At 36.8% G+C, this 27,811-nt stretch overlaps 2 protein-coding genes across 3 annotated transcripts in view; one reads left to right on the top strand and one right to left on the bottom strand.

Annotated features, from left to right (window-relative positions):
* Positions 1-274: 274 nt before the first annotated feature.
* Positions 275-13,758, bottom strand: gpib (glucose-6-phosphate isomerase b). Its single transcript, XM_073853800.1, has 17 exons — positions 13,573-13,758; positions 12,546-12,636; positions 12,397-12,465; positions 12,006-12,125; positions 11,805-11,888; positions 11,453-11,599; positions 11,108-11,179; positions 8,223-8,267; positions 8,088-8,141; positions 7,518-7,578; positions 7,399-7,442; positions 7,087-7,239; positions 6,857-6,986; positions 6,623-6,697; positions 1,750-1,880; positions 1,449-1,590; positions 275-1,334 (listed from the first exon to the last, which is right to left on the bottom strand). The coding sequence occupies exons 1-17, from the start codon at positions 13,689-13,691 to the stop codon at positions 1,210-1,212; spliced, it is 1,662 nt and encodes a 553-aa protein (XP_073709901.1). The 5' UTR covers positions 13,692-13,758; the 3' UTR covers positions 275-1,209.
* A 950-nt stretch (positions 13,759-14,708) lies between these two features.
* The window catches only part of garre1 (granule associated Rac and RHOG effector 1), a 53,391-nt gene continuing 40,288 nt past the window's right edge, over positions 14,709-27,811 (top strand). Inside the window, exon 1 of one of the 2 annotated variants that reach the window (XM_055173725.2) lies at positions 14,709-14,830. The gene's annotated coding sequence lies outside the window, so the exon portion shown is untranslated. Of the gene's footprint in view, positions 14,907-27,811 lie in introns of both variants that reach the window. The other variant, XM_055173724.2, reaches the window with a different exon arrangement.

Below are 27,811 nucleotides of genomic sequence, written 5' to 3'. Positions count from 1 at the left end.
TATCTAAAAATTCTTAAATTAAGATGCTTTTTCTTAATGAGAAAAACGACACAAGAAAATGAGTCTAGTTTTTAGACCAAAAATATCAAATTTAAGTGATTTGCTTGCATCTTATTTTTAATTTTTTTAGATATTTTTACTGAAAACAAGACAAAAATACTAATTAATTTTTTTCTTAAAAATCATTTTTTGCAAAAAAGTCTTCTTTAATGTTGTTTGTGTGTTGTGTTGGTCGTGTTGCTGTTTTGTTGCATTGTAAACATAAAGTTATAGATGTTGTGCAAAAGAGAAATTTTATTCTGGGAAACAAATTCTCACATGTAAGGAATACAGTGATGTGTCACACTGCAAAAAATGACTTTCTCACTTAGTATATTTGTTTTGTTTTTAGTACAAATATCGAAAAATTCTTAAATCAAGATGCATTTGACCAAAATGATCAAAAAATAAGTCTAGTTTTTAAACAAAAAATAAATTTTTTAAATTAAGTGTTGAAGAAAAAAGTAAACTTATTTCAAGATTTTTTTTTCTTAACCCATTGGCAATTTTTTGCATGTTTTATGCACAAATTCACTTAAATTTGTCTAAAAACTAGACTTATTTAAAGATTTTTTGTCCTATATCATTTTTATTATATTTGTACTAAAAACAAGAAAATCTTTCTTAGTATTTTTGTCTTGTTTTCAGTCAAATTATCTAAAAATTCTTAAATTAAGATGTATTTTCTTGATGAGCAAAATGACCCAAGAAAATAAGTCTAGTTTTTAGACAAAAAATAAAAAAATAAAAGTGAATTTGTGCTTAAAACAAGCAAAAAAAAAAAAAATCAATCTGCCAATTGAATCTTAATTTGAGAATTTTTTAAGATATTTATATAAAAAACAAGACAAAAATACTAAATAAGAAAGCCATTTTTGCAGTGCATTTTTCAATGAATTATGTTACACATGTTGACAAGACCAAATTAATCTCTTATTTGTTATTTTGTAAGAGTGCATTTGTCATAATATTTCAGATACATATTGATTTCTGAAAATACAGTACATTAAACATCAACTATGCCTTTTTAAAGTTTAGTGGTAACACAATTAAGGTTTTTAAATTTTTATTCTAAGTCATGTGATTTCTTTTTCTTCTTTATCCTGTGACATATTAAAGGTTGCAGGTGGGCCGTGATGAATCTGGGTGATCCTGCAGATGACGCTGCATTCAAGTAAAATTCTTCTTGAGGAAGTTGATGAGGCCATTAGTAGACGAATCGTGCGAACTGACCTCGGCCGAATCCTGAAGCTCGGGTTCGATTTTCTTTGCCAGCTGTTTCCCGAGCTCCACACTGATTTCATAAAGACAACATATGGTGACTTTACACATCAATATTTATAAAACACATTTTGCACACTGTATAGCTTCAATATGTGCCACAAATTCTGCTATTCTTTGACTCACACCCCACTGATCAAAACTGTTGATTTGCCACATGACACCTTGAATGAAGATCTTGTGTTCATACATGGCGATCAGCACGCCCAGAGTATACGGAGACAGTTTTTTGAAGATGATGGAATTTGTCGGCTTATTTCCTTGGAATACCTTTGCAGAAGAAAAGACATTCAGTCTAGATCGAGAGATGTAATTATTATGCTGTGCACAGTGTACAGAAGCAGAAGTGTGTGTTGTATGGTTTTATGTTGTGTGTTTGTACTGTAGGGGGCAGTGTGAGTCATTATGTACTGATCTGTATCTTCTCACTTTATGTGGTAGGATTTTCTCCAGTTTCTCTCCAGTCAGACCTCCGGCCTCCAGCTCTTTCTTGGCCTCTTCTGTGGTTTTTCCCTTCATTAGTGCTTCTGTCTGTGCCAGGAAATTTGCCACCAGAATCTACAGAGCACACAAAACACACAAACTGACCCGATGTGTCATTTATTATGAGTGTGTCTGGAGTTTGGGCAAAGATGTGGAAGTTTACACGTTCTACAGATTTCCTCAGTTTAGGTGAATTGGATTGAATTGATTGCCTTCAGGTGTGTAAGTGGACTGTGATTGACTTTCTATTGATCTCAGGTGTAACCTACCCATGACCCAAGATCCTGAGATAGACTCATGTGACCCTACAGAGGATTAATGTGTCTGGTTGCTGAAGTGTTTACAGTGATTTTAATGCATTGTGTTTTTAGGTTGTTGTGTTTTAGTTGTTAGGGAGTTTCTTATTGGCTGAACTCTGAATATGACTATCAGGCTGAACATGACTCAATGTAAATCTACACTAACTGCATTAACTGAATTGAGGAAATCTATGAAAGTTTAATTTTTTTCACTGTTTTTCATCATCTGATTCCTTATGACAAAATATTAGTCAATAATTACTGCTTTGTGCATTACAGCTTTGTGTATTGCTGTTATGTGATTTTGTGTTGGTGTCTTATCCCTTGGTTGTGTATTGCTGTTGTGTGTTACTGTTTTGTCTGTTGGTTGTGTGTTACTTTTTGTCTGTTGATTGTGTGTTGCTGTTGTGCGTGTTGGTTGTGTGTTACTGTTTTATCTTTTCGTTGTGTGTTGCTGTTTTGTCTGTTGGTTGTGTGTTGCTGTTTTGTCTGTTGGTTGTTTGTTGCTATTGTGTATGTTGGTTGCATGTTGCCGTTTTATCTGTTGGTTGTGTGTTATTGTTTTGTCTGTTGGTTGTGTGTTGCTGTTTTGTCTGCTGGTTGTGTGTTGCTGTTTTGTCTGCTGGTTATGTGTTACTGTTTTGTCTGCTGGTTGTGTGTTATTGTTTTGTCTGCTGGTTGTGTGTTGCTGTTTTGTCTGCTGGTTGTGTGTTGCTGTTTTGTCTGCTGGTTGTGTGTTACTGTTTTGTCTGCTGGTTGTGTGTTATTGTTTTGTCTGCTGGTTATGTGTTGCTGTTTTGTCTGCTGGTTGTGTGTTATTGTTTTGTCTGCTGGTTGTGTGTTGCTGTTTTGTCTGCTGGTTGTGTGTTGCTGTTTTGTCTGCTCGTTGTGTGTTGCTGTTTTGTCTGCTGGTTGTGTGTTATTGTTTTGTATGGTGGTTGTCTGTTGCTGTTTTGTCTGCTGGTTATGTGTTACTGTTTTGTCTGCTGGTTGTGCGCTGCTGTTTTGTCTGCTGGTTGTTTGTTGCTGTTTTGTCTGCTGGTTATGTGCTACTGTTTTGTCTGCTGGATGTGTGTTATTGTTTTGTCTGCTGGTTATGTGTTGCTGTTTTGTCTGCTGGTTATGTGTTGCTGTTTTGTCTGCTGGTTGTGTGTTACTGTTTTGTCTGCTGGTTATGTGTTACTGTTTTGTCTGCTGGTTGTGTGTTACTGTTTTGTCTGCTGGTTGTGTGTTATTGTTTTGTCTGCTGGTTGTGTGTTGCTGTTTTGTCTGCTGGTTGTGTGTTATTGTTTTGTGTGCTGGTTGTATGTTGCTGTTTTGTCTGCTGGTTATGTGTTACTGTTTTGTATGGTGGTTGTATGTTGCTGTTTTGTCTGCTGGTTGTGTGTTATTGTTTTGTCTGCTGGTTGTGTGTTGCTGTTTTGTATGGTGGTTGTCTGTTGCTGTTTTGTCTGCTGGTTGTGTGTTGCTGTTTTGTCTGCTGGTTGTGTGTTACTGTTTTGTCTGCTGGTTGTGTGTTGCTGTTTTGTCTGCTGGTTGTGTGTTATTGTTTTGTCTGCTGGTTATATGTTGCTGTTTTGTCTGCTGGTTGTGTGTTATTGTTTTGTTTGGTGGTTGTGTGTTGCTGTTTTGTCTGCTGGTTGTGTGTTATTGTTTTGTGTGCTGGTTGTGTGTTGCTGTTTTGTCTGCTGGTTATGTGTTACTGTTTTGTATGGTGGTTGTCTGTTGCTGTTTTGTCTGCTGGTTATGTGTTACTGTTTTGTCTGCTGGTTGTGTGCTGCTGTTTTGTCTGCTGGTTGTTTGTTGCTGTTTTGTCTGCTGGTTGTGTGTTATTGTTTTGTCTGCTGGATGTGTGTTATTGTTTTGTCTGCTGGTTATGTGTTGCTGTTTTGTCTGCTGGTTGTGTGTTGCTGTTTTGTCTGCTGTTTTTGTGTTACTGTTTTGTCTGCTGGTTGTGTGTTACTGTTTTGTCTGCTGGTTATGTGTTCCTGTTTTGTCTGCTGGTTGTGTGTTATTGTTTTGTGGGCTGGTTGTGTGTTGCTGTTTTGTCTGCTGGTTATGTGTTGCTGTTTTGTCTGCTGGTTGTGTGTTGCTGTTTTGTTTGCTGGTTATGTGTTACTGTTTTGTATGGTGGTTGTATGTTGCTGTTTTGTCTGCTGGTTATGTGTTATTGTTTTGTCTGCTGGTTGTGTGCTGCTGTTTTGTCTGCTGGTTATATGTTGCTGTTTTGTCTGCTGGTTATATGTTGCTGTTTTGTCTGCTGGTTATATGTTGCTGTTTTGTCTGCTGGTTGTGTGTTGCTGTTTTGTCTGCTGGTTATATGTTATTGTTTTGTGTGCTGGTTATGTGTTGCTGTTTTATCTGTTGGTTGTGTGTTACTGTTTTGTCTGTTGGTTATGTGTTACTGTTTTGTCTGCTGGTTATATGTTGCTGTTTTGTCTGCTGGTTGTGTGTTATTGTTTTGTCTGGTGGTTGTGTGTTGCTGTTTTGTCTGCTGGTTGTGTGTTATTGTTTTGTGTGCTGGTTGTGTGTTGCTGTTTTGTTTGCTGGTTATGTGTTACTGTTTTGTATGGTGGTTGTATGTTGCTGTTTTGTCTGCTGGGTATCTTTTCCTGTTTTGTAGGGTGGTTGTCTGTTGCTGTTTTGTCTGCTGGTTGTGTGCTGCTGTTTTGTCTGCTGGTTATGTGTTACTGTTTTGTCTGCTGGTTGTGTGTTATTGTTTTGTCTGCTGGTTGTGTGTTGCTGTTTTGTCTGCTGGTTATATGTTATTGTTTTGTGTGCTGGTTGTGTGTTGCTGCTTTGTCTGCTGGTTGTGTGTAATTGTTTTGTAGGGTGGTTGTCTGTTGCTGTTTTGTCTCTGCTGGTTGTGTGTTGCTGTTTTGTCTGGTGGTTATGTGTTACTGTTTTGTCTGGTGGTTGTCTGTTGCTGTTTTGTCTGCTGGTTATGTGTTATTGTTTTGTCTGCTGGTTATATGTTGCTGTTTTGTCTGCTGGTTGTGTGTTATTGTTTTGTCTGCTGGTTGTGTGTTGCTGTTTTGTCTGCTGGTTATATGTTATTGTTTTGTGTGCTGGTTGTGTGTTGCTGTTTTGTCTGCTGGTTATGCGTTACTGTTTTGTATGGTGGTTGTCTGTTGCTGTTTTTTCTCTGCTGGTTGTGTGTTGCTGTTTTGTCTGCTGGTTGTGTGTTATTGTTTTGTGTGCTGGTTATGGGCTGCGGTTTTGTCTGCTGGTTGTGTGTTGCTGTTTTGTCTGCTGGTTATATGTTATTGTTTTGTGTGCTGGTTGTGTGTTGCTGTTTTGTTTGTTGGTTATGTGATACTGTTTTTTCTGCTGGTTGTGTGCTGCTGTTTTGTCTGCTGGTTATGTGTTGCTGTTTTGTCTGTTGGTAATGTGTTACTGTTTTGTCTGCTGGTTGTGTGTTATTGTTTTGTGGGCTGGTTGTGTGTTGCTGTTTTGTCTGCTGGTTGTGTGTTATTGTTTTGTGTGCTGGTTATGGGCTGCGGTTTTGTCTGCTGGTTGTGTGTTGCTGTTTTGTCTGCTGGTTATATGTTATTGTTTTGTGTGCTGGTTGTGTGTTGCTGTTTTGTTTGTTGGTTATGTGATACTGTTTTTTCTGCTGGTTATGTGTTACTGTTTTGTCTGCTGGTTGTTTTATCTGTTGGTTGTGTGTTCATATTGTGTGTGTGTGTGTGTGTGTGTGTGTGTGTTTGTGTGTGTGTGTGTGTGTGCGTGCGTGCGTGTGTGTGTGTGTGTTGCTGTTGTGTGTTTTGCTGATTTATCTGTTGATTGTGTATTACTGTTTTGTATTTTGGTTGTGTGTTACTGTTTAGTCTGTCGGTTGTGTGTTACTGTTTTGTCTGCTGGTTGTGTTTTGCAGCCATATGTGTTGGTTCAGTTGTATGTTTTTGTTTTATCTGTTGGTGATGTGTTCCTAATGTATGTGTAGCTGTTGTATGTGTTGGTTGTGTGTTTTGCAGTGTAATCTGTTGGTTGTGTGTTCAATTCAATTGTATTTATATAATCATTTGGTTGTTTTTTGCAGTTGTGTGTGTTAGTTGTGTGTTGCTATTATATGTTTCGTTTGTGTGTTACTGTTTTGTATGTTGCCGTTTAGTCTGTTGATTGTTTGTTGCCGTTTTGCCTGTTGGATGCATGCTGTTGTTGCTTGTTGCTGCTTTGTGTGTTGCTGTTTGGTCTGTAGAATTTGTGTTGCTGTTGTGTTACTGATGTTTGCGTTGGTTGTGTGGTAGCCTACAGAATAGAACAGAAAGATTTATTAGCCAAGTCTGCCCGAGCATACAAGGAATTTGTCACAGCTTTTTTGGCATGTCTACAGTGTACAGTTACACATACAGACACTACACAGCAAACAAAACATAGACACAAACATGCTTACACTTACACAACCTGATTCTAATAACAGAGACATCCACACAAAACAGCAGAGTGCTGTTAGTGTACTGTTGTTGTGTCTGTTGTTTGCATGCTGCTGTTTTGTGTGTTACTGCAGGTCAGAATCTTGTGGTGAACGTTGTTTCTGATTGGATGTTGGCTCTGCGCAGGAATCAGGAAGTCAGCAGGAACCATGCGAGTCCCTGTGGAGGAGACAGAAGGGTTACACACACACACACACACACACACACACACACACACACACACACACACACACACACACACACACACACACACAAACTCTGTCTTCCTCTCTGTATATTAAAGAATCATGTGAATCATTCTGTGATGAGTGAATCAACCTTGATGAATCAGTTGGTAAAACGCATGCTGTCCATTGGTTCCTGGTTCACCCCATACGATCGGTCCGGTGTGATAATCCACCCGAGCACCGTCAACCGTGATGTACTTTCCATTAGACTCCATATCACCCTAAAATTAATTTATGTCATTTCATTTCACTGTATAATCTGAACATCTTACAACAAATGCATGAATGTAAACATGTAAACGTGTGCGTAATTTTGTGCACCTGTTGAAAATAAGCAGCAAAGCGATGCATATACTGATCGTATGGCAGCAGGCAGTGAGTCTCCGCCTGGAAGAAATTGATGTACCAGATTCCCAGCAGGGCGAGCAGAACGGGCGCGTTCTGATCCATAGGAGCCGTACGAAAGTGCGTGTCCTAAAAAGACACGGGGACTGTTAAATCATCATGACATGTTTATACTGTATATTCAGGACTTAATGCAGAATAATGTAAATATATCCACTGCCAAAAAATGGCATGCAGTGATAAACGCATCGAGAGCAAAAGTCAAAATGTGGTAAAAATAAAACCCACCATCCAATGAGCTCCAGCCAAAAGCTTCTCAAAGTTCTCGTACCCTGAGAGAGAAGAGAGAAATGATAGAGACGCTTGAGAATGTCTGACGCATACGAGTTTGATATCTCAGGACTCACCGATATGAAGTGCAATGGACAATCCGATCGCAGACCACAGGGAATATCGTCCACCAACCCACTAGAAAACAAAGAGCTCATGTCAAACTGTTACTGCAGTCGTTTTTATAGGTTTGCAATGTATTATGGGCTGCTACATAAAGTTATAAATATTTCTACAAATGCAAGATCAAGCATGTAGCAAAACATTTTTGTTGAAGACTACAGTTAGTGTTACATGAGTTTGATATCTCATGTAAGATAGTTGAACTTAATGACTCTCAGTACGTTTTTTGTAAATCCAGGTCAGACACTGAAATTCATTGATTCATATGTCTCCAAAGTTGTACAGACGTGTATTTTCTTACAGTGTCTACTCTACAGTAAAAGGAACCTTGCCCTTTAAATATTAACAATGCGACTAAAAGTAGTACATCGGCCTTTCGAGTGACCTCTGCATGAGATAAGGTCACGATCATTAATAACTTTGTGGATTCTGGTTACCCGTCAGCTGGTATCATGTGTGTCCAGACACCTACTTCAGAGGTCAAAGCACCATGCTAAAAATAACTCGTGGCCAAGCCGACTCACATCCCAGAACTCGAACATGTTCTCCGTGTCAATGCCAAAGTCCTTCACTTTAGGCTGAAACAATATAAGGTTGGAGATAAATCAGGCAATTATAGTTTCAGGTCTACCTTTACATTAAACCGTGAATGAACTTACTGCATTGGTGGAGAGGGCCACAAAATGCTTGGCAACTGCAGCTTTCTGTGAGGATAACATAATGAAAAAGTAATTAAGTCAAGTTTGAGCTGTATGATAATAAAGTTGAGACCACCTAAGCCAAGATCAGAGGGTGTTGAGACCACGAGTCCAAGACTGAGACCAAAGACAGTCGAGACAGAGACAAGATCAAGACCATCAAAAAATTGATGGAAATTGTGAGCCTTTGTGTTACATTTTTTTTTGACTATCCCCCATTCATCTCTTACTGGCACAACAGTAATAAAAGAAATCAAACAAGAAATAAGTCAATGATTGCTTTTAAAGCCAGAGGTTTTTATCCAATCACATTAATGATGTTAACACTACAATCAGCCAATGCACCAGCGATTCCCACAGTTGTGGTCTTGAAATAAAATCCAGAGACCACTAATTCTGAGACGAGATCGACTAAGATGAGATGGAGAAAGACAGTCGAGACCAAGACCGGCAGTGTTGGGGTTGACCCATTACAAGTAACATGCATTACGTAATAATATTACTTTTCTGAAGTAACGAGTAAAGTAACACTTTATTTTTAAATGTACACATTCATATTTGAGTTACTTTTAAAAAAGGTATTGCAAGTTACTTTTTAGTTTAATTAATTTGATTTTTATGTACGGAATTAAGCTAAACATAGTTACATTATGCACTCTATGCGTACACGCTTGTGTGGGAACAGTTTGAGTCAGAAACTGAGATGGCAGGCCATTATGAAATATGCAATTTCTGAATGCAGAACTTTTCAGTCATAAAAAACACCTGCAAGGCCTGAAAGAGATCAAGCCACAGCCAAGAAAAAGTAACGCAAAAGTAACTAAAAAGTAACGTAAGCATTACTTTCCATGAAAAGTAACTAAGTAACGCAATTAGTTACTTTTTTTGGGAGTAACTTAACGCATTACTTTTTAAATGTACACGTTAATATTTGAGTTACTTTTTAAAAAAGGTATTGCAAGTTACTTTTTAGTTTAATTAATTTGATTAAAAAAATTATGTACTGAATTAAACTAAACGTAGTCACATTATGCACTCTATGCGTGCACCCCTGTGTGGGAACAGTTTGAGTCTGAAACTGAGATGGCAGGCAGGTTCTCAACATTTTTGTGATGAAATATGCTATTTCTGAATGCAGAACTTTTCAATCATAAAAACACCTGCAAGGCCTGAAAGAGATCAAGCCTCAGCCAAGAAAAAGTAAAGCAAAAGTAACTAAAAAGTAACGTAACAGGGAGCTACACTGCGACCAAAATGGTCGCATATGCGACCTTTTGAACTGCCGTTGCGACCCTAATTTTTAATGGGTCGCAAATGTGCTACCTAATGTTTTAGACAATATGCTATGATTTACTATGAGCATTTATTAAGACAAAAATGTGGATTTTAAGAATACGTTTTATAACGTGCTCTGAGCCATCAAACGTTGGCTTCATTTTGCGTGAAAGCACGTCGTGTCTCTCCCCATCAGTGTGCGTTTGCGTGCTCAGCTGTTTCTCAATGAATTGGGTGCGACGCGACGCAAGCGCAGTGTCTTCCATGTTTCTGAACTTGAGCAGAGGTCTTTCTTCACTGAGGACGCGGGACCCGTATGGTTTCGGGTTTATATTTTAAATGGTCTGTCGGGTCCGGTTAGGTCCTAGTTTAATTACTTTGGGTCCCAGGTCTGATTAATATTGAGTTTATAACCCGAGTCGATCGGAAAACGGCCATGAGCGCTACCGCGCTAAAGCTCGAGTGCAGTTTAGCGTGCCTTCGGTTTCTATGGCGATGGTTCTTGTTACGACCACGCGCTGTTTTCTTTCTCACATGTTAATGTCATAATCTTATTATTAATAAACCATATATTTTCTAAAACCATATCCATATTAAGTTTGCACAGATTGTAGCAAAAAAGCAGTGCTAATGTCAAGCCCATTGCACTAAACGAGCAAAGCAATGTAAAGTTTGTCACAAGCAAGTAGATTTGAAAATAAAATAAGTGGAATAATATTATTGAAATAATAAGTGGATTAAGCTTTTTAAATCGGCAAGAGAGAAATAGAAAGATAGAGCAGAAGCAGTAAAAGTGCCTATTTAATAGAAATTATTACCATTATAACATCAGTCATAACATCAGTCACATTTATAATCTATAGACCTGCACTGTCTATTAATATACTATACATAGTATTGTATTATATTGAGTTTGATAAAAGGGGTCTAATTGCTTCATATATCAGTGCAAAAACAGTAAGTGTTTTCGTGGTGCTTTGACAAACAGTGTCAGCTTTGTTAATGGCAAAGAAAGTTTGGAGTGTTTAGATTAATGAAATATAATGTGAAATTAATATTAATTTTCAATAAATCAAAGTATTGTGTTGTGTCACACATTATAGTTCTTCGTCACATGTATAGTAGACCATTATTTGTCAGTGGGTAATGATTGCCCTTTTTACCGGTTACCACCACCAAGTAAATTTCAGATCTGTGAGAAACACTGCAACGTTTAAGAAAACAAGAAGGCATGTGGTTTAAAAGATGGCAAGTAAAATAAAAAGCATATCTGTATGCAATACAGTTTCATTATTGTTCATTATTAACCAGAGCGCCTAAATATTACTTGAAAAAAATATGTGCGACCAAATCATATTTTGCGCCAGTAACTGAAAAAGTTGGTAGCGCAAGTGCCACCAGTGGAAAAGGTTAGTGTAGTTCCCTGCGTAAGCATTACTTTGCATGAAAAGTAACTAAGTAACGCAATTAGTTACTTTTTTTGGGAGTAACTTAATATTATAATGCATAACTTTTAAAAGTAACTTTCCCCAACACTGAAAACCGGTCCTACAACACAAGAGGAGACTCACATCTTTTGCGGCCTGCAGGAACCATTCCTTTGCCGATTCTGCGTTCGTGATCGTTTCCTGCGTCGTGAATGTCTGAGGAGGAAAAACTATCGCATGAGATTATTACTGGCATCATTTTCGCTAAACCAACGCCATAATAAATCTGATAAATAATGTCTATTTATTTATTTTGTGTAAATATTACAGGTACATTTGGTGTCATACAAAGTCAGTTTTCTGCTATTTCCAAATGGTAATTTTTTTAATATTTTAATAACTAGGTATACATATATAAAGAGAGAGAGAGAGATGAGATGCTTCAGCTCTCTAAAGTAACTTTGCGCACTTTTCAGTGATCGGAAATACCTTTGAAGCGATGATGAAGAGTGTGGTCTCAGCGTTGAGTTCAGCCAGAGTTTTAGCAATGTGCGTACCATCGATGTTAGACACGAACCAGACACGAGGTCCACCTTTAGAGTAGGGCTTTAAAGCCTCCGTCACCATCAATGGACCCTAACACACACAGAACCAACAGGCGTACCTTTACCATTATAAAATTTTATAATCAGTTATAAAATACTGCTCAGCTTTACTTTTACATTGTTAAAATTGTACAAATACAAAACATTTGAAATAGTAAATGAAGAATAGCAACTACTCTTTTTATTTAAATACACCATACAAAGTTTTTAAATGAAAATCTGAGATTTTAACAAACCAGATCAGATCCACCAATGCCAATGTTAACAACATCAGTCATGGATTTGCCCGTGTAGCCTTTCCATTCTCCACTGCGTACTTTCTAAAACAGAATGAAGAAAGGCAAAATGGTACTGAGACATTATTATATATCATATAAACTCTTATGTGATGTATATTTTCTTCACACTACAGTAGTACACACTGATCTGACACTTACATGACAGAAACCCTTCATCTTCTCCAGAACCTTGTTGACCTCTGGCATCACATCTTTCCCATCCACATTTATGGGAGAGTTTGAGCGGTTCCTCAAAGCCACATGAAGAACAGCACGACCCTGAAAACATCACAACAACCACCTGACTGACATTGTGTGTATTTACATAGTATATAATCTCAAATTGTACAAGTGCATTTTTACTCTATATACAAACGATGAAATAAAGATGTATAATTAATAAATACAGCATATAAAAGCATGGACATCTGCTATTTGGTCAAAATGCTATTTGGACTTAAAATAAACATTGGCCTCCCAGTATGTCCAAACATAGCTTGGTTTATCATCCAAGATTCAAATAGGACATACGATGATTTATCACACAAACCTCAGTGAAATTAATCTTTTCTCCTGAAAACATCTTGTCTCTTGCAGCCGCCACACCACGAGATTTTGCCTGTCAAACAGAATCACAGATTGTTGTTATATTTAAAGCACCATAAAAATACTTTATATACATATGACTGAAAACTTTACCAGCTCCACCAGCATCTTCATAACCTCCTCATTAATAAGGTTCTTGGAGTAATCCAGCAAAATTTCTCCTTCATCTGTTTTCAAAGTTAAGCTGTTAAAATAAATGACAACAAATATCACGTCTTAATAGGAGATGGATGATGAGACCTTTAACTCTTTCCCTGCCATTGATGAGTTATCTCGTCAATTTAGAGAAAACAATGACGCTTTCCTGATGAGTTTTTACGGTAATCTGTAATTCTGCTATTATCCACTAGATGGATTACCCAATTTATAAAAAATTAGAGCAAAAACTAATTTAACAACATTTTAAACTCCGTGTATGTTTTGATCATCATTCTGAACCTGAAAATTTCTTTACAAAAATGAAATTATTTCAGCTTTTTGCCCAAAATTTGATATTTTTAAAAAACCTCTCCATATTTAAGAGATTATAAAAAGAGAACAAATTAAGATAGGATGAAACTTTTTTCCCCCGTTTTGTTTGTTCAAAAGCAGAGGGTTTGTTCTTTTTTATTTTATATATTTGTATGTTTATATATTTATAAAATAACATTTTATAAAAATCACAAAAAATGCTGGTGGGCAATTTTTAAAAAAAGCTGGCTGAGATTGAGTTAAACTCACAGTAAAACTGATAGTAAATGTATTAAGCGCATAGTAAGCTATACTCCATGTCTTGGAAATACACTAAACATACCATGATAATATAATACAAATGTTTACTGTAATATAGCCATGAATATTAGCTAGGTCATAAAATACATAAAGTTCATCATTTCAAAATACACTGGCCAGCAACTGCAGTAGTCTAGTGGATCATCGAGGTAGATATTATTTTACATTAACATATTATGGCATTTTACAGTTTTGAGCACTCAAAGAATAGGTGGGCGGGGCTACTATCTCCTGTGATTGACAGGATATAATAAATAGCTACATATAAATATACATTATATTTATCTTTATGAAATAATAGTTTCATTGAAGTCGTTTCGTGCAGAATAAAAAAAAAATGAAAAAGTACCTCAACTTCTTGAATCTGTCTTTATCAGCCTCAAACATTTTCCTCATGTTGAGACTCGCAGCGTTTGATTTGAACCATTTGTCCAGATTCTGGAAGTTCGGGTCGTTTGTCAATCCCATGGTGTCTGCTCGAACCTGCTCGTGTCAGAACTGACCCAAATGTCAGAGAGATCCGTGTGTTAAGGGAGGAAGATCCAATGACTGCAGCTTAACAAACACACTCCTCCTACAGTACAGTACAGTAGAGTACACTACTCTCTTACTGGACCACACTGGAGTATACTGTATAAGTGTGTGTGCGTGAGTGCGTGAGTGCGCGTGCGTGCGTGCGTGCGTGTACATATTGCATTTTTTACTTTTTTTCATTTAAACATGAGTCACTTCTTGACGTTTTCTGTTAAATTGTTACCCTAATAATACTATTCGTAGTAAAATTCTTAAAAAATGCTTCTGGCTCTGCATTTCTAATTTAATCTTAGAATTTTAATTTTCACGGATTTGTGTTTTGTATATAAAAGTTTGCATTTGTTTCTGGTGACTGATGTTTATTTATAGATTCTGGAGAATCTGACACGTGTTTGTGTCTGTTTAAATACTGAACACTAGAGGACACAGCAGTCCAACACATTCATCACTGAAACTAGAAACACTTATATATGCAATAATAAAATGTGACATTAAAGTCTGCAATGTCTACAAAATAAAAAATATATTCTCAAATAGTCTTAAAAATATATTTAATTAATAATATCCAGCAATGAGTTCATTTCAGGTTATAGAAACTGTCATGTGTTTTTTTTTTTAAAGAAGTGAAACTAAAATGCAGTTTGTATTTGAGGGGTTTTCACGCTTAGAAAATTCTTCTGTTTATATTTATTTATTTATTTATTAACCAGTATTTAATTTGATACAAACTGTATTACTGATCATTAAAATAAATACAATTAAATAGTTATTTACACAAATAAAAATATATGGACAAATCGTGCACTATTTAAATACGGAAACCTTGGTAACCATTGTGTAAGTGAATTTATATTTATTGATTTATTTACACATTTCCTCATTTATTTACTTTATTTGTGTTTCTCAAATACGCAGACTGCAAGAAAATCTTTGAAAATTGCGCGCAGAGACACTCTGGGTCGCGCGCCTCGCCTGTCGTGATCGCGCTCGCTCGCTCTCTGTGGACGCGCTTTCGGAAGCGTCGCTGCGTCATTTCCTCTCTCCACAGACAGGAGGGTGGGGACAAACAGCTGGTAAGTGATGCCGTGATCCGATCGCCGATCGGCTGTTTTTCTACACCGAAAAACGCCTTCACCGGAGCCGCTGCAGGTACGAGTTGTTTCCGATCCTCGCAGCCGCCTTGGCGCGCGCGCGATCGCTTCAGTTATGATGTCTTTGCGCTGTTTTTCAATCCGTGTCAGCGCGGGTTGCTAACAGCTAACTGATATTAGCTCCATAAACACTGATGATTCTCTCTATACGCATTGGAAATATAAATGTGCTGTTTTTAATAAGCCAGATAACACCAGCATAGCTCTGAAAGTGATATTTAAACGGTATGAGATCGTGTGTGTGTTATTAAGGGTTTTGGATAATCTGTATCAGCACCGAGCCGTTAAAACCTCATCAGGTTGTACTGCAGTCTGTCTGTCTGATGGTAATGACTCTAATGAAGGGGGAATTAACTGCCCCGGGGTCTCTAAATCATACCCGACACCCTTCAACGCCCTGAAAAGGCACGGATCCGCTCCATTGCAGACCTTTAACACCCGACGGGTGTCATACACGCCCAAGCCCCCAGACGAGAGTTATGAGGGGGCTGCAATGGGGCGGTTTAGTGGTTTTAACCGAGGGTCTTGATTTGATTCCTGTACCTCGGGTCATTGAAGAGTGTTTTTAGGGTTGCAGTTGGTTGATTTTGTGGTTTTACCTGCTGGATTCGGGTTTAACTGGAACATGCTGGAGATGTGATCAATATATGATAAACCCATTAGAAATCATGAAGTGTGTTGTTATGGGGTTGGGAGGGTTTCAATTGGGCTTTTCAGTGGTTTTTAATGAGGGTTTAGATTTGATTCCTGTACATCAGATCATTGGGGTGTTTTAAGGAGTACACGTCAGTGGATCTTTGGTTTAAATAGATGGATTCGGGTTAAACTGGAGCATGCTGCAGATCTGATCAATGCATGATCACCTTATTTGACATCATGAAGTGTGTTATTATGGTGTTTTTAGGTTTGAACTTCTGGATTTTGCCTTAAGCGGAGTAGGGATGGCTAACGATTAATCGCAATTAATCTATAGCAGAATAAAAGTGTTTGTTTACACCATTATATGCTTGTGTGAACTGTGTATAATAATTATGTATTATATAAATATGCACACATGCATGTATAATTTTAAGAATTTTTTTTATATATTAAATATTTATGTTTACATATAATATAAAGTATACATAAATGTACAAATGTATATACACATGTAAACATTTCTTAAATATATTTATGTGTGTGTGTGCATTTATCTATACAAAGTTATTATACACAGTTTACACACACATATATGATGTAAACAAAAACTTTTATTCTGCTATAAATAATTGCGATTAATCGTTAGCCATCCCTAAAGCGGAGCATGCTGCAGATCTGATCAATGCATGATCACCCCATTAGAAATCAGACATCACAAATTGTGTTATAGGGTGTTGAGACTTTTACATGATATCTGTCATTTAGAGAGAAAATATGTAGGGGAGAGTAGCTGCGTTTCCAATAAAGGTTTGTGCAAAACTTTAGCATTATTTTCTAAATGTCAAAAAAATCTATTTTGAAATGACCACGTTTCCATAACCGATGTTATGCGATGCGAGTCATGCGACTAAAATGTAATTTTGTTGTTTAGCATTAAGTCCTTACAAAAACCATGGCGACAACTGTGTTCGACTTCGGATGACATCAAAATACATATTTAAATAATGATTGTGTGATTTTACGCACATCAGGTGAACTGTAATACATATTTATTTTTCTCGATATATTTCTTTTTTGAATTGCCTGAAAAACCACATCACTGAGTATAAAAACTTTTTTGCAATGTATGGGAGTTTATGCGAAATTGCATTGTGCAAATTGAAATAGCAAATTGAAAATGCGCCCAATGAAAATGCAGGTAATGTGTGCTGCTTGCCTTCATTGGAATGAATGCATGAGTATAACAGGTTGGTTTGTTAAAATTATTTGAATTTTGACAGATTTTGTGTTTGGAGGTGCAGATTCATTAGGTTCTGATCTCACATGGGTGTCAGTAGTGTCCAGATTCCCCTTAATGGTTCTAGGGATGGCAGCTCTCAGAACTTGTCAGGATATTTATAATTAACCTCACATTAGTGTAACCCTGTAAGTGTCTTAAATTACACCTTGCAGTGTGATGTTAAATGTATGTCTTTCAGGAATAGCCATTCATATATGCCTGTTTTATAAATTGCAAGGTCAGTTTTGTGTATTTTAAATACGTCCAGCTTTGTTTTCATGAGATGTACTGCAGAGCATTTGCACTAGGGGTGGACCGATCATCGGCGAAGATATTAAAGGTGCTATTTTGTCCTGTGTTTTCGAAGTTTGATTGTGATTATGGTGCGCAACATAACATGTTAATTTTTCGTTTGTAAAAAAACACAATATTTTTCACACAATTTACTTATCTCTGTACTGCTATAACTGGCTGATGTGTTCCTTGTTCTATGAAGTCCCTCCTTCAGAAATACATATGTTCTGATTGTGTAGCTGGTCCAGTGTGTTGTTATTCGACAGCAGCTTAGTGCATGTTGTCCGGAAAGGTTCCTCTGGGCAGAGGTTAGTCCAGAATATTGACGTCATATTCCCGTGAGGTAGAGGGCTGCACCAGACGTTCTCTGTAGTCCTTGAAAAGTGAATTCTGAAAATATATCGCTTGGCATTGAACTTTGAGCTTTAGAAATTTTCAGCCATTATTTATGCTCTAGCAGCCACATTACACACTAACTAAAGTTTTAAATTTGGGATCACGAAAAACGGCCAATTTAAGCATTTTTATGGTTTTTGGTATCGGCCATTTTCAAAACTGATTTGCTGCATTTAAATTTTAAAATGTGTTGTTGTCATTAATATTATTATTATTATTAACAGTTCCTCAAAATAAACATATGTTTAAAACTATTTAAAGAAAAGTTAAAAAAAATTGTTTAAAAAAAAGGCAGTGCACGTGTGGCATGCTCGTGTGTGGTGTGCGTCGTCATGTGTGTGTGTGTGTGCAGCGCGGAAATGACAGAGCGAAGATGGATACAGAGGAGGTTGACAGTGATCTGGTAGCTAAAAAAAACCTCTATGTCTGTTGTATGGCGGTATTTTGGATTTAGGATTACTGACACTGAGCAGTTGCTACATCACGTGGCAATACGAAAACATTTTTAGTTTCACAAATACACATTTTAGCATTATCACTAAACTGTGTGTGGATTTTCCTTAAAACCCATCAAGTTGACTCATGATACCATTTATTATAATCGCAATCGCACATCGCAATATCAATTGCGGACATTGTAACTTTCATGCTGGACATTTATTATTTGCATGCGTTTTAAAGTTCTGACAGTTTAAACTTTAATTTTATTTGTAGCTGCTCTTGTCTGTTTAAACTGGACATGCGCACACAGACAGAATGTCATCAGTGCACGTGTACAGAGTCATGTCTCTCACATCTTAAAGCTACAGTAACCTAATTAATCTCTCAATTAAATCACTATGTGCTCTTTACTAAAGAACTATTGTACTTTATACGAATGTGTGTATATTTAATTCATACACTGAAGACTGTGAAGTGTTTTATTTTCATTAATTTTAACAGACATAAGCCTTTTTAAAAGGAATATTTGTGCTTATTTATTTGATTCCTTATTTAAAAAATAATATAGGTTACCTAATTACTGCAAGTAATAGAGCTGGTCAAAAAAATCGATTCTCATGCATGTCTCCTCAGTAAAGCCAGTTCCTTGATTAGTAGTAAGTTGCCATCACCTGCTTTTAGATGGAGCGGCATTTACTACACAGATCCATATTTCACAGAGAAGCTAGGCAAAATCACATCCAATTTCGGAGGCGATTTTTCCACGAATGAACACGATTTTGCAATCTTCTTAGTAAAATTTGGCTCTGTGTAGTAAATGCCGCTCCATCTGTAAGCAGGTGATGGTGATTTACTACTAATCACGAACCGGCTTTACTGAGAAGACGCATGACAATCGCAGTTTTTTTTTTTTTTTTTTTGCCCAGCTCTAGCAAGTAATATAACAAAGACAACATCTTTGGTATTACTTTATTTAGAATTTTTTTAACAGTTACAGTCATCAATAGGGGTGCACCAAAATTTCGGTCGCCAAAAATTTTGGCCGAAAATGACATTATCGGTTTCGGGCCGAAATAAAAAAATCCAGCCGAAAATGTCAACCGATAATGAATGTCAACCGCGCCCCTCCCATCTGTGCGCTAGCGCTTGGGTTTCACTCACGGTGATCAGTCGTCACCCACCCCTCCCCTTTGTGCTCAAGCAGGCTTCACTCACGGTCGAGCTGTTTGCACGCGTGTCTGCAAAGATTAAGCATGTCTTGATGTGTAAACTTTAGAGAGAGTCGCGCAAATGTGTCTCATACTGTAATCCATTAACATTCATTGCTTTATTCGCCAAATGTAACACAATGAAACGTTTTTATGTGGATCGACTGTTGCGCTGTTTGAGATTCACCCTCCTTCTCTGTGTGTGCTCGCGCGCTTAAGTGCCCTTAATAGTGCACATATGAGAGAGACGCGTTTAAAAAAAACAAGCAAACATAAAATCTCGCTGTTATTGCACATATAAACAAAATTATCTCCACAGTATTCTTTTTCTAATAAAAACATTTGTTTATGTCTAAAGTGTATGTATAGATTACAGTCAGATTGTGTCATTAATGATAATCAAACAACCCATGACAAAGAGACAAATAGCTCTAAAAATAATAAGATATTTAATTTATTGTGTTATGATTCATTTAACTTGATTTCTGTACCTAATGCTGATTTCAGACCTTATTAATGTACAACTTTGTTCTTTTTTATAAATGTTTGCAATTTCTTTATTGTTTATTAGATTTTTCCCAACCGCTTTTTGCTGATCGGAAAAATAATCTGATCTGTGCCTCAAAAACTGTAATGTGATTTGAACTGTGAGTTTTGATCCGTCACACACCCCTAGTAAAGTTAGTACACAGTGATAGCCATAAATGCAATTGTACTAATAATTGGTAGAGCCCGACCGATATGCGTTTTTTCGGACCGATGCCGATACAGATATTAGGGAGTAGAAAAAGACTGATAACAATATGTCGGCGGATATTCTTTATGTGCATTTTATAGTACAGTACACATATACTACAGTATATTATACTACAATAGGCTACTGTACATATAATACACTATATACATTAACAGAATATACTATATATAAATACTTTTTTGCAATGATCACTCTATGATCACACCACAAATGTGGTGATCAAACACTTAAAATGACGTGACAAAGATATGTAATATAGGCAGGTGTGTTTTACAAGTTAACAATAAACTTTATTATCCAAAATTATTCTGATATAAGTGCACAAAACAGTAAACTTGACTTATTATAAATAACTTTAAAACACAAACAAAACAAAATACATATAACTTAAATCATTGTCAGTTTTGACAAGAATAATGTTATATTGGGCTTATTTTAAAAAATGGAAACTTATAAAGTCATTGTTTATTAGCTTTACATTAAGTTATGTACTTCACAAAATAATTAGAAACTTACCGTTCAGACGACAATGCTTGACTTACTGACAACATACTGATGTAGGCTTATGTTTAATGTACTGCACAACGTTTTTATGACGCGAACCCACAGTGTTCTGCCGGGACTTTAAACTTTTATAAAACTAAAGCGTCTGCTCTTCGCCTCTTTAATTTTGTGAGGGTGTAAAGTTGCGCGAGCTTATTTAATCAATTGCTTTGAAATGAGCATGTTTGGTAACAGCACAAGCAGCTGTACTCCCACAGACTGCGCGTCAGTTTATACGCCTCCTTTCTCCGCCTCGCGTTATTTCTCCCGCTTGCGTTTTAAACAACTCGCAAGTGGACAAAAGAGACGGATTAAAAACACCAAAACTAAACGGGAACGTGTCTCTCTCACCCAACTTATAATCCAATCGACCAAAGCGCGTCCTAATACCAGCTGTAAAATGTTGTGAAGAAACCGCGTGACTGCCGCCACCTGAACTGAGAGACTGACTGACTGAAGTGAAGGGGCGGGGGATTGGCTGGTGTCACTCCAGTGAGTGACCTGGGTCGCCATTAGCAACCAGTAGGGCGCGCTCTGCTGGACAAACAAGTACTTACATCTTTCAAAAGCATTTAATGTTTTCTGTAAGGAACGTTCATATCGGCTTCATATCTGCGGCTTATACGCCGATACAGATATATCTGCGACATGCTCATATCGGCCGATAAAATCGGCAAAACGATAAATCGGTCGGGCTCTAATAATTGGCATAATAATTTCTTTTCGGTTTCGGTTTTTCGGCCTTGGTTTGCTTTTTTCGGTTTTCGGTTTCGGCCAAGAATTTTCATTTCGGTGCATCCCTATCAAAGAGATTACATAATCAGTATTGGGCATTGGTATCGGCCGATCATGAAGACAACAAATCGATACTCAGTATGGGCTGCAAAAATCCTGGTGTGTGGTTACCCTAAATTTCACTTAAGTCTGTGATGATATTAGATGTGTGTGAGCAGCTCAGTCGCTCAGTATTCTCTCAACCTTGTTGAGCTTCAATAACACTAGCGGGATTTGGTTAAACCTTGTTTTGAAAAGAGCTGCGAACATACAGTCGGCTCTCAGAGTTATTGTAGGCCGTCTGTAGAATGAGACTCGCTGGCGATGGCTTCTGTGAGTTCATGTGGAATGTATTTCCTGTTTGGGTCTCTCAGTTAGGGAATGAAAAAAATGATTCGCTCACTGCTGAATGGATACAGCAGTTCTGTAAAGAACCGAGGTTTCTCATGATACATTACACATCTGGAGCACTCCAACGACCGTCAACAACACTGCAGGAATATTCAATATGTGTGCAATGTTTTAATTTATACCTCCTTGAGTGAAGTGCATGTGAGCTGTTTCTGCTAGACCAGAAAGGAAATGTTTTCGATTTTCATGTTTATTTTGTTTGTCATATTAATTCCTGATGTTTGTATATGCATTCACTGGCAGTAGTTTATGTTCAGCATGTATAAAGTGTGTGATTCTGGATTTAAGAGTCTTTAGTATATGACGGGAGGTGGTGTTGGCTAATACTGTTGTTATGGATAAAATGCTCCGGTCAGCAATGGATTGCCAAACACGCTGTTTCAATAAAGTTTCAGTTCTCCTAAGATTAATTCACAATGACTTTGAGCAACACATTTGTTCTTGACTCTTGTAACAGTCTGAGAATGTGGAATTGTATTGTTTTTGCCCTATTGCTCACTTGAGAGGGCTGTTTCAAGGTTGCTTGACTTTAAGTTTGCATATAGCGAGAGCCTGAGGTCTGTGGGTGTTGTGTGTTGTGTAGTGTCTGGTCCAGCAGGCTGTAAGATATCCCCCCTTACAAAGCATTCCAGTGTTGTTCTGAATATGCTGCATTCTGATGCCGACTGCTATTGCAGTTTAGAATGTCACAATGGAATCTTTTCATGGGGGAAGGGTGAGTGTGTGTCTGTGTGAGAGAGTGTCTGTGTGTGTGTGTGTGTAAGAGTGATGTCTGTGTGAAAGAGTGTCAATGTCGATATTTGTGTTTGTGTGTGTGTCTGTGTGTCGATATTTGTGTGTCTGTGTGTATAAGAGTGATGTCTGTCTGTTTGTCTGTCCGTCTGTGTGTGTGTGTGAGAGAATGTCGATGTCAATATTTGTGTTTGGTTGTGTGTGTCTGTGTGAGAGAGTGTTGATATTTTGATATTTGTGTTTGGTTGTGGCTGTGTGTGTGTTGTGTTTGTGTCTGTGTAGCCCTTTTCACACAGACATTCCGTAAAATACACGGGAAAGGCATCCAGGATTTTTCCGGGATCCTTAGATTTTTTATTCATTTACACTGCCATGATTACCCGGGTGATTCTCACGAAAACTTGGTTTTAAAAATGTCAAGCATAAAAAAGGAAAAATTGCTTAAATTTACTTTTTTTCCCACCAGACATTAAAAAACAAAGTCTGGAGTAAATGGGAACATTAATTAAAAAACTTTTACTTATCATTTAACACTTTTTGTAACATAATTTAAAAAATTAGTCCTAAAAAATCTCATTACCGCAACAGTCAGAAAACATCAACACTGACATATTTTCAAAATGACATGACAAACCTGAAAGAACATAATTTGGAGATTCTGCACATGCATTTAAAATCAAAGTATTATGCTTATATTAATTAAATGAACATTTAATAAGCATCTGTTGCGGTAATGATAATCAAAATGTTGTGTAAGCATTCTGACAAGACAATATTTCAAATTAACTGTAAAAAAATGATCTTACCTGGTAGCCATCTTGAAGTAACTGGTCCATGTGCTTGGTCACTCAAAATCAAACTTTATTAAAATTCTGTATGTGTGCTTAAACTGTTCTCAAAAAGTGTTGCGGAGGATGAGAACATCAGGCATGGACACACCATTTTCCTAATTTTTCTTCATTATTATTATACATGAATATTCAGTAAATATTTTTTCTGTCTTCTAAAGTAGTCTAGCAAAACATCCATTTATTTTTTTCATAATATTTTTGTGTTAATTTGATTAAATTACAACATAACGCATGTTCAAACACAGCCGGACACATTGCGGTAATGAGAATTTCAGCAGAAAATGAGATAAAATTTCCAATTATAAATTCTTATGTTGAAATCACACATTGGGCAAGGTAGAACACAGTATTGTGTTAATTCTGATGCTTTTTAATGTTACTATATTACACATTTTAAAGCTAAAATCATTAGTGCCGTGGTGTTTCAATGGTTTCGTGAGAATCACCCACCCGGCATCTGATGGTCCCGGAAAGACACGTGACCTATTGAAAGTCCCGCCCTCTCTTCTACGCAGCGTCTGAAGTTTGCATATTATATATTATTTCTCTCTCCAAAAACCACTCGCGTGCATTTTTGTTTATGATAAGATTATAAAGGAGCGCGTGACGCGCCATTCTAAATCAAATCAAATCAAATCAAATTTTATTTATATAGCACAAATTCGTACATCAAGGCAATTCAGTGTGCTTTACAAAAAAAAAACAATGCTAAGAAAAACATCACAATAAAAACAGGAAACACACAGACACAAAGCTGATTCAAGGATAATAAAAGACGATAAAATAAAAATAAAAATAAAAACTGTAATGCTAAACAGTGTAGCTATGTTTAAAGCTCAGTCATAGGCACAAGAGAAAAGAAATGTTTTTAATTTGGATTTGAAGATCAATACATTTGTAGCACATCTAATTTCTTCTGGTAATTTATTCCAATCATGTGCGGCAGAGATGCTAAAAGCAGCTTCTCCATATTTTGTTTTAACTCTGTGTTCCACTAACTGACCAGAGTTTGTTGATCTCAGGTTCCTGTTTGGTTTATATTGTTCAAACATTTCAGAAATATACTCAGGTCCTGAACAATTCAGTGCTTTGTAAACTAAGAGCATTGCTTTAAAAACTATTCTGTGACTGATAGGAAGCCAATGCAAAGATTTTAGAACAGGGGTAATGTGCTCTATTCTCTTAGTCCTGGTTAGTAGTCTAGCAGCTGAATTTTGAATAAGCTGCAGTTGCTTTATAGTTTTTTTCGGGAGTGCAGTTAAGAGGCCATTGCAATAATCGACCCTACTAGAAATAAAAGCATGAATTAGCCGCTCTAGGTCTTTTTGAGGTACCAAGCCTTTGATTCTAGATATGTTCTTCAAATGATAGAATGCTGTTTTGGTGACCGCTTTGATATGACTGTTAAATGTGAGATCTGAATCTATCAGAACACCAAGATTACGAACTTGATCCCTAGTTTTAACAGCACGAGAATCCAGTTCTTTAATAATATTTGCTCTTTTATTTTTGTTACCAAATACAATAACCTCAGTTTTATCTTGGTTTAATTGTAAGAAATTTTGGTTCATCCAGATTTTTATTTGCTCTATACTGTGGAACAAAGAGTCAAGTGAGCTATTATCATCTGATTCAAGCGCCATATAAATTTGAGTATCATCAGCGTAACTATGATAATTAATTTTATTATTCTGTAAAATCTGACCTAAAGGTAACATGTAAAGATTAAACAAAAGTGGTCCGAGAATTGATCCCTGTGGGACTCCGCAAGTCATATCCACCCTATCTGATTCAGAATCTCCAAAGGTAACAAAATAACTCCGACCATGCAGGTAAGATCTGAACCAATCAAGGACTGTCCCGGAGACTCCTACCAGGTATTCCAGCCTGTCTATGAGAATTCTGTGATCTACAGTGTCAAATGCTGCACTGAGATCTAATAGAACCAGAACTGTTATTTTGTCAGAGTCAGTATTCAGCCGAATGTCATTTAAAACTTTAATCAAAGCAGTTTCAGTACTATGATGTGGTCGAAAGCCAGACTGAAATTTATCTAAAATGCCATTTGAAGTTATAAATTCGTTTAGTTGAATAAATACAGCCTTCTCGATTATCTTAGCTATAAAAGGAAGATTGGAAATTGGTCTATAATTATTCATTATAGAAGCATCCATCGATCTCTTTTTTAAAATGGGCTTAATAGCAGCGGTTTTCAAGGACGTTGGAAAAATACCCGATTGCAAGGAACTATTCACTATTTGCAGCAGATCAAATGATATAGAAGAAAAGATTGTTTTGAAAAAATCTGAAGGCAATACATCAAGACAGCACGTGGTAGATTTAAGATGTTTTACTATTTCATCCAGGAGTTTTTGGTCGATTAGATTAAAATGTGACAACGTAACCAAGTTATGTCTTGGCAGGGATAATGATGACAAAGAATCAATGTTAAACTTTGTAGTATCAATAGACTGTCTAATATTTATAATTTTTTCATTAAAAAAACATGCAAATTCATTACATTTTGATGTAGATTTAAATTCTGATGCTATTTGCTGTTTTGGATTTGTAAGCTTATCAACCATATTAAATAAAGTGCGGGTATTATTAATGCTATTATTTATCATTGCCGATATATATTGCTGTCTGGCCCTACGTAACTCATTATTGAAATAGCCAAGGCTTTGTTTATAGATATCATAATGTATTTGTAGTTTAGTTTTCCGCCATTTGCGTTCTGCTTTCCTACAGTCTCTTTTAAGGGTGCTTACCGTTGTGGTGATTCGCCATGGTGATTTATGTTTCCTTATATTTCTCTTTACCTTCAGCGGAGCAACACGATCAATGACGTGTAGTGTTTTAGCATTAAAACGATCCAAGAGTATATCAACTGATTCAGCACTTATTGTTGGAAATCTGGCTATAGCTTCTGTAAACTGAGCATTAGTACTCTCAGTAATGTATCTTTTTTTAATAGGTGCAGAATTTACTGGCAAATTCAAGGTAGCAAATGATTCAAAAAAGACACAAAAATGATCAGACAGGGCTAAGTCTTTAACCTTAACCGAAAAAATATCAAGACCTTTAGAAATTACCAAGTCTAAAATGTGACCATGAGTATGTGTACACTCTTTCACATGTTGAGTAAGATCAAAAGTGTCTAAAAGTGCTAAAAGTTCTTTGGCATTATTGTCTATACTATTGTCTATGTGAATGTTAAAATCCCCTGTAATAATGAACATCTTAAAATCAACTGATATAATAGAGAGTAATTCAGCAAATTCATCAATAAAATTAACAAGGTGTCGTGGTGGTCTATAAATAGTTAAAAACAAAATTTTGGGAGTACCCTTCAATATAAACGAAAGATATTCAAATGAATTAAAATGACCTAATTTATTTTCTTTACATTGATATGTGTCCTTAAATAAGGCAGCCACTCCTCCTCCTTTCCTACCACTTCGACATGCAGTCATATACGCATATTTTTCAGGAGCTGTCTCATTAAGGATAGTAGCACTACTATCTTCTGTAAGCCACGTTTCTGTAAGAAACATAAAATCTAAATTATAGGATGATATGAGATCGTTTACCAAGAATGATTTATTGGCGAGGGATCTGGTGTTAAGTAAGGCCAGTTTAATGGATATAGTGGGAGATCCTAAACAAATAGGTTGACGTAATACAGTTGACAGATTAGACAAATTTATTTTGTTAGTTACACGTTCATCATAAATCCTTCTATTTCCAATCAACACAGGAATAGATAATTCTAATGCTGGTGAATGATCTCAGCTTCAGAATGGATATTTGACGAGCTCCCTGAGCTCTGCTTTCATACAGTTTTCAGACATTTCTCATCGTGATTGTTTATATGCATTTAAAACCTGCATTTTGAGGAGCTGAACGATATATCTTGTTGGGATGACGCGCGGGTATTTTCGTTTATTATAGCTTAAATGAGCACGTGACGCGATATTCTTTTATGCTGCTGAATGATCTCCGTTTCAACGCAGTAAGTAACGAGCTAACTTACCTGATATCTGCTTCAGTCCAGTTTGCTGACATTTCTCGTCGGGAATGTTGTAAATCCCTCATTTTAAAAAGTTGAACCAACTTCATGTTGCCATGACACGCGCGTCCTCACTACGGCACGTGCATCATTGTTTATGCGTCTCATTTATCATTTCCTGATAACTGCATCAATTTAGTTTGCAACATTTCTCGTGGTGAATGTTTATATGCATGTTATCTCTTGTTTTAAAGAGCTGAACCATAACGTTTGTTGTGATGATGCGCGCGTCCTCACTACGACACACCCATTACGGCATTCTTTCGGCTTCTTGTTCACACAGAGGGTTATCCGTGTATCTGACTAGGTCCTCTTTCCGGCAACGATACCAGAAGATTAATGGGACGAGTTTGTGTTCACACAGACGCTTGTCTGGCAATTTTACGGGTATTTTCTGGGACCAAAGGTCTGTGTGAATGGGGTTCATGAGAGAGTGTCGATATTTGTGTGTGTGTCAATATTTGTGTTGGGTATTTTATAGGGGTGTGACAAGATCTCGTGTAACG

This window comes from Misgurnus anguillicaudatus, chromosome 15 (genome assembly GCF_027580225.2).
Source record: "Misgurnus anguillicaudatus chromosome 15, ASM2758022v2, whole genome shotgun sequence".
In the NCBI taxonomy this organism is placed as follows: Eukaryota; Metazoa; Chordata; class Actinopteri; order Cypriniformes; family Cobitidae; genus Misgurnus; species Misgurnus anguillicaudatus.
Note: the sequence above shows the minus strand (reverse complement) of the source record. Positions and strands in the feature narration are given on the sequence as shown.

What these genes read in the sequence shown, in the direction of transcription:
- gpib (XM_073853800.1), bottom strand. Translation starts at nt 13,691, where the DNA reads ATGGGATTGACAAACGACCCGAACTTCCAGAATCTGGACAAATGGTTC. An exon ending in AAAAGATTAATTTCACTGAG is followed by an intron (nt 12,126 to 12,396) that starts GTTTGTGTGATA and finishes TGATGTTTTCAG; the next exon opens with GGTCGTGCTGTTCTTCATGT. An exon ending in CAGAAACAACGTTCACCACA is followed by an intron (nt 1,881 to 6,622) that starts AGATTCTGACCT and finishes TGTGTGCTCTGT; the next exon opens with AGATTCTGGTGGCAAATTTC.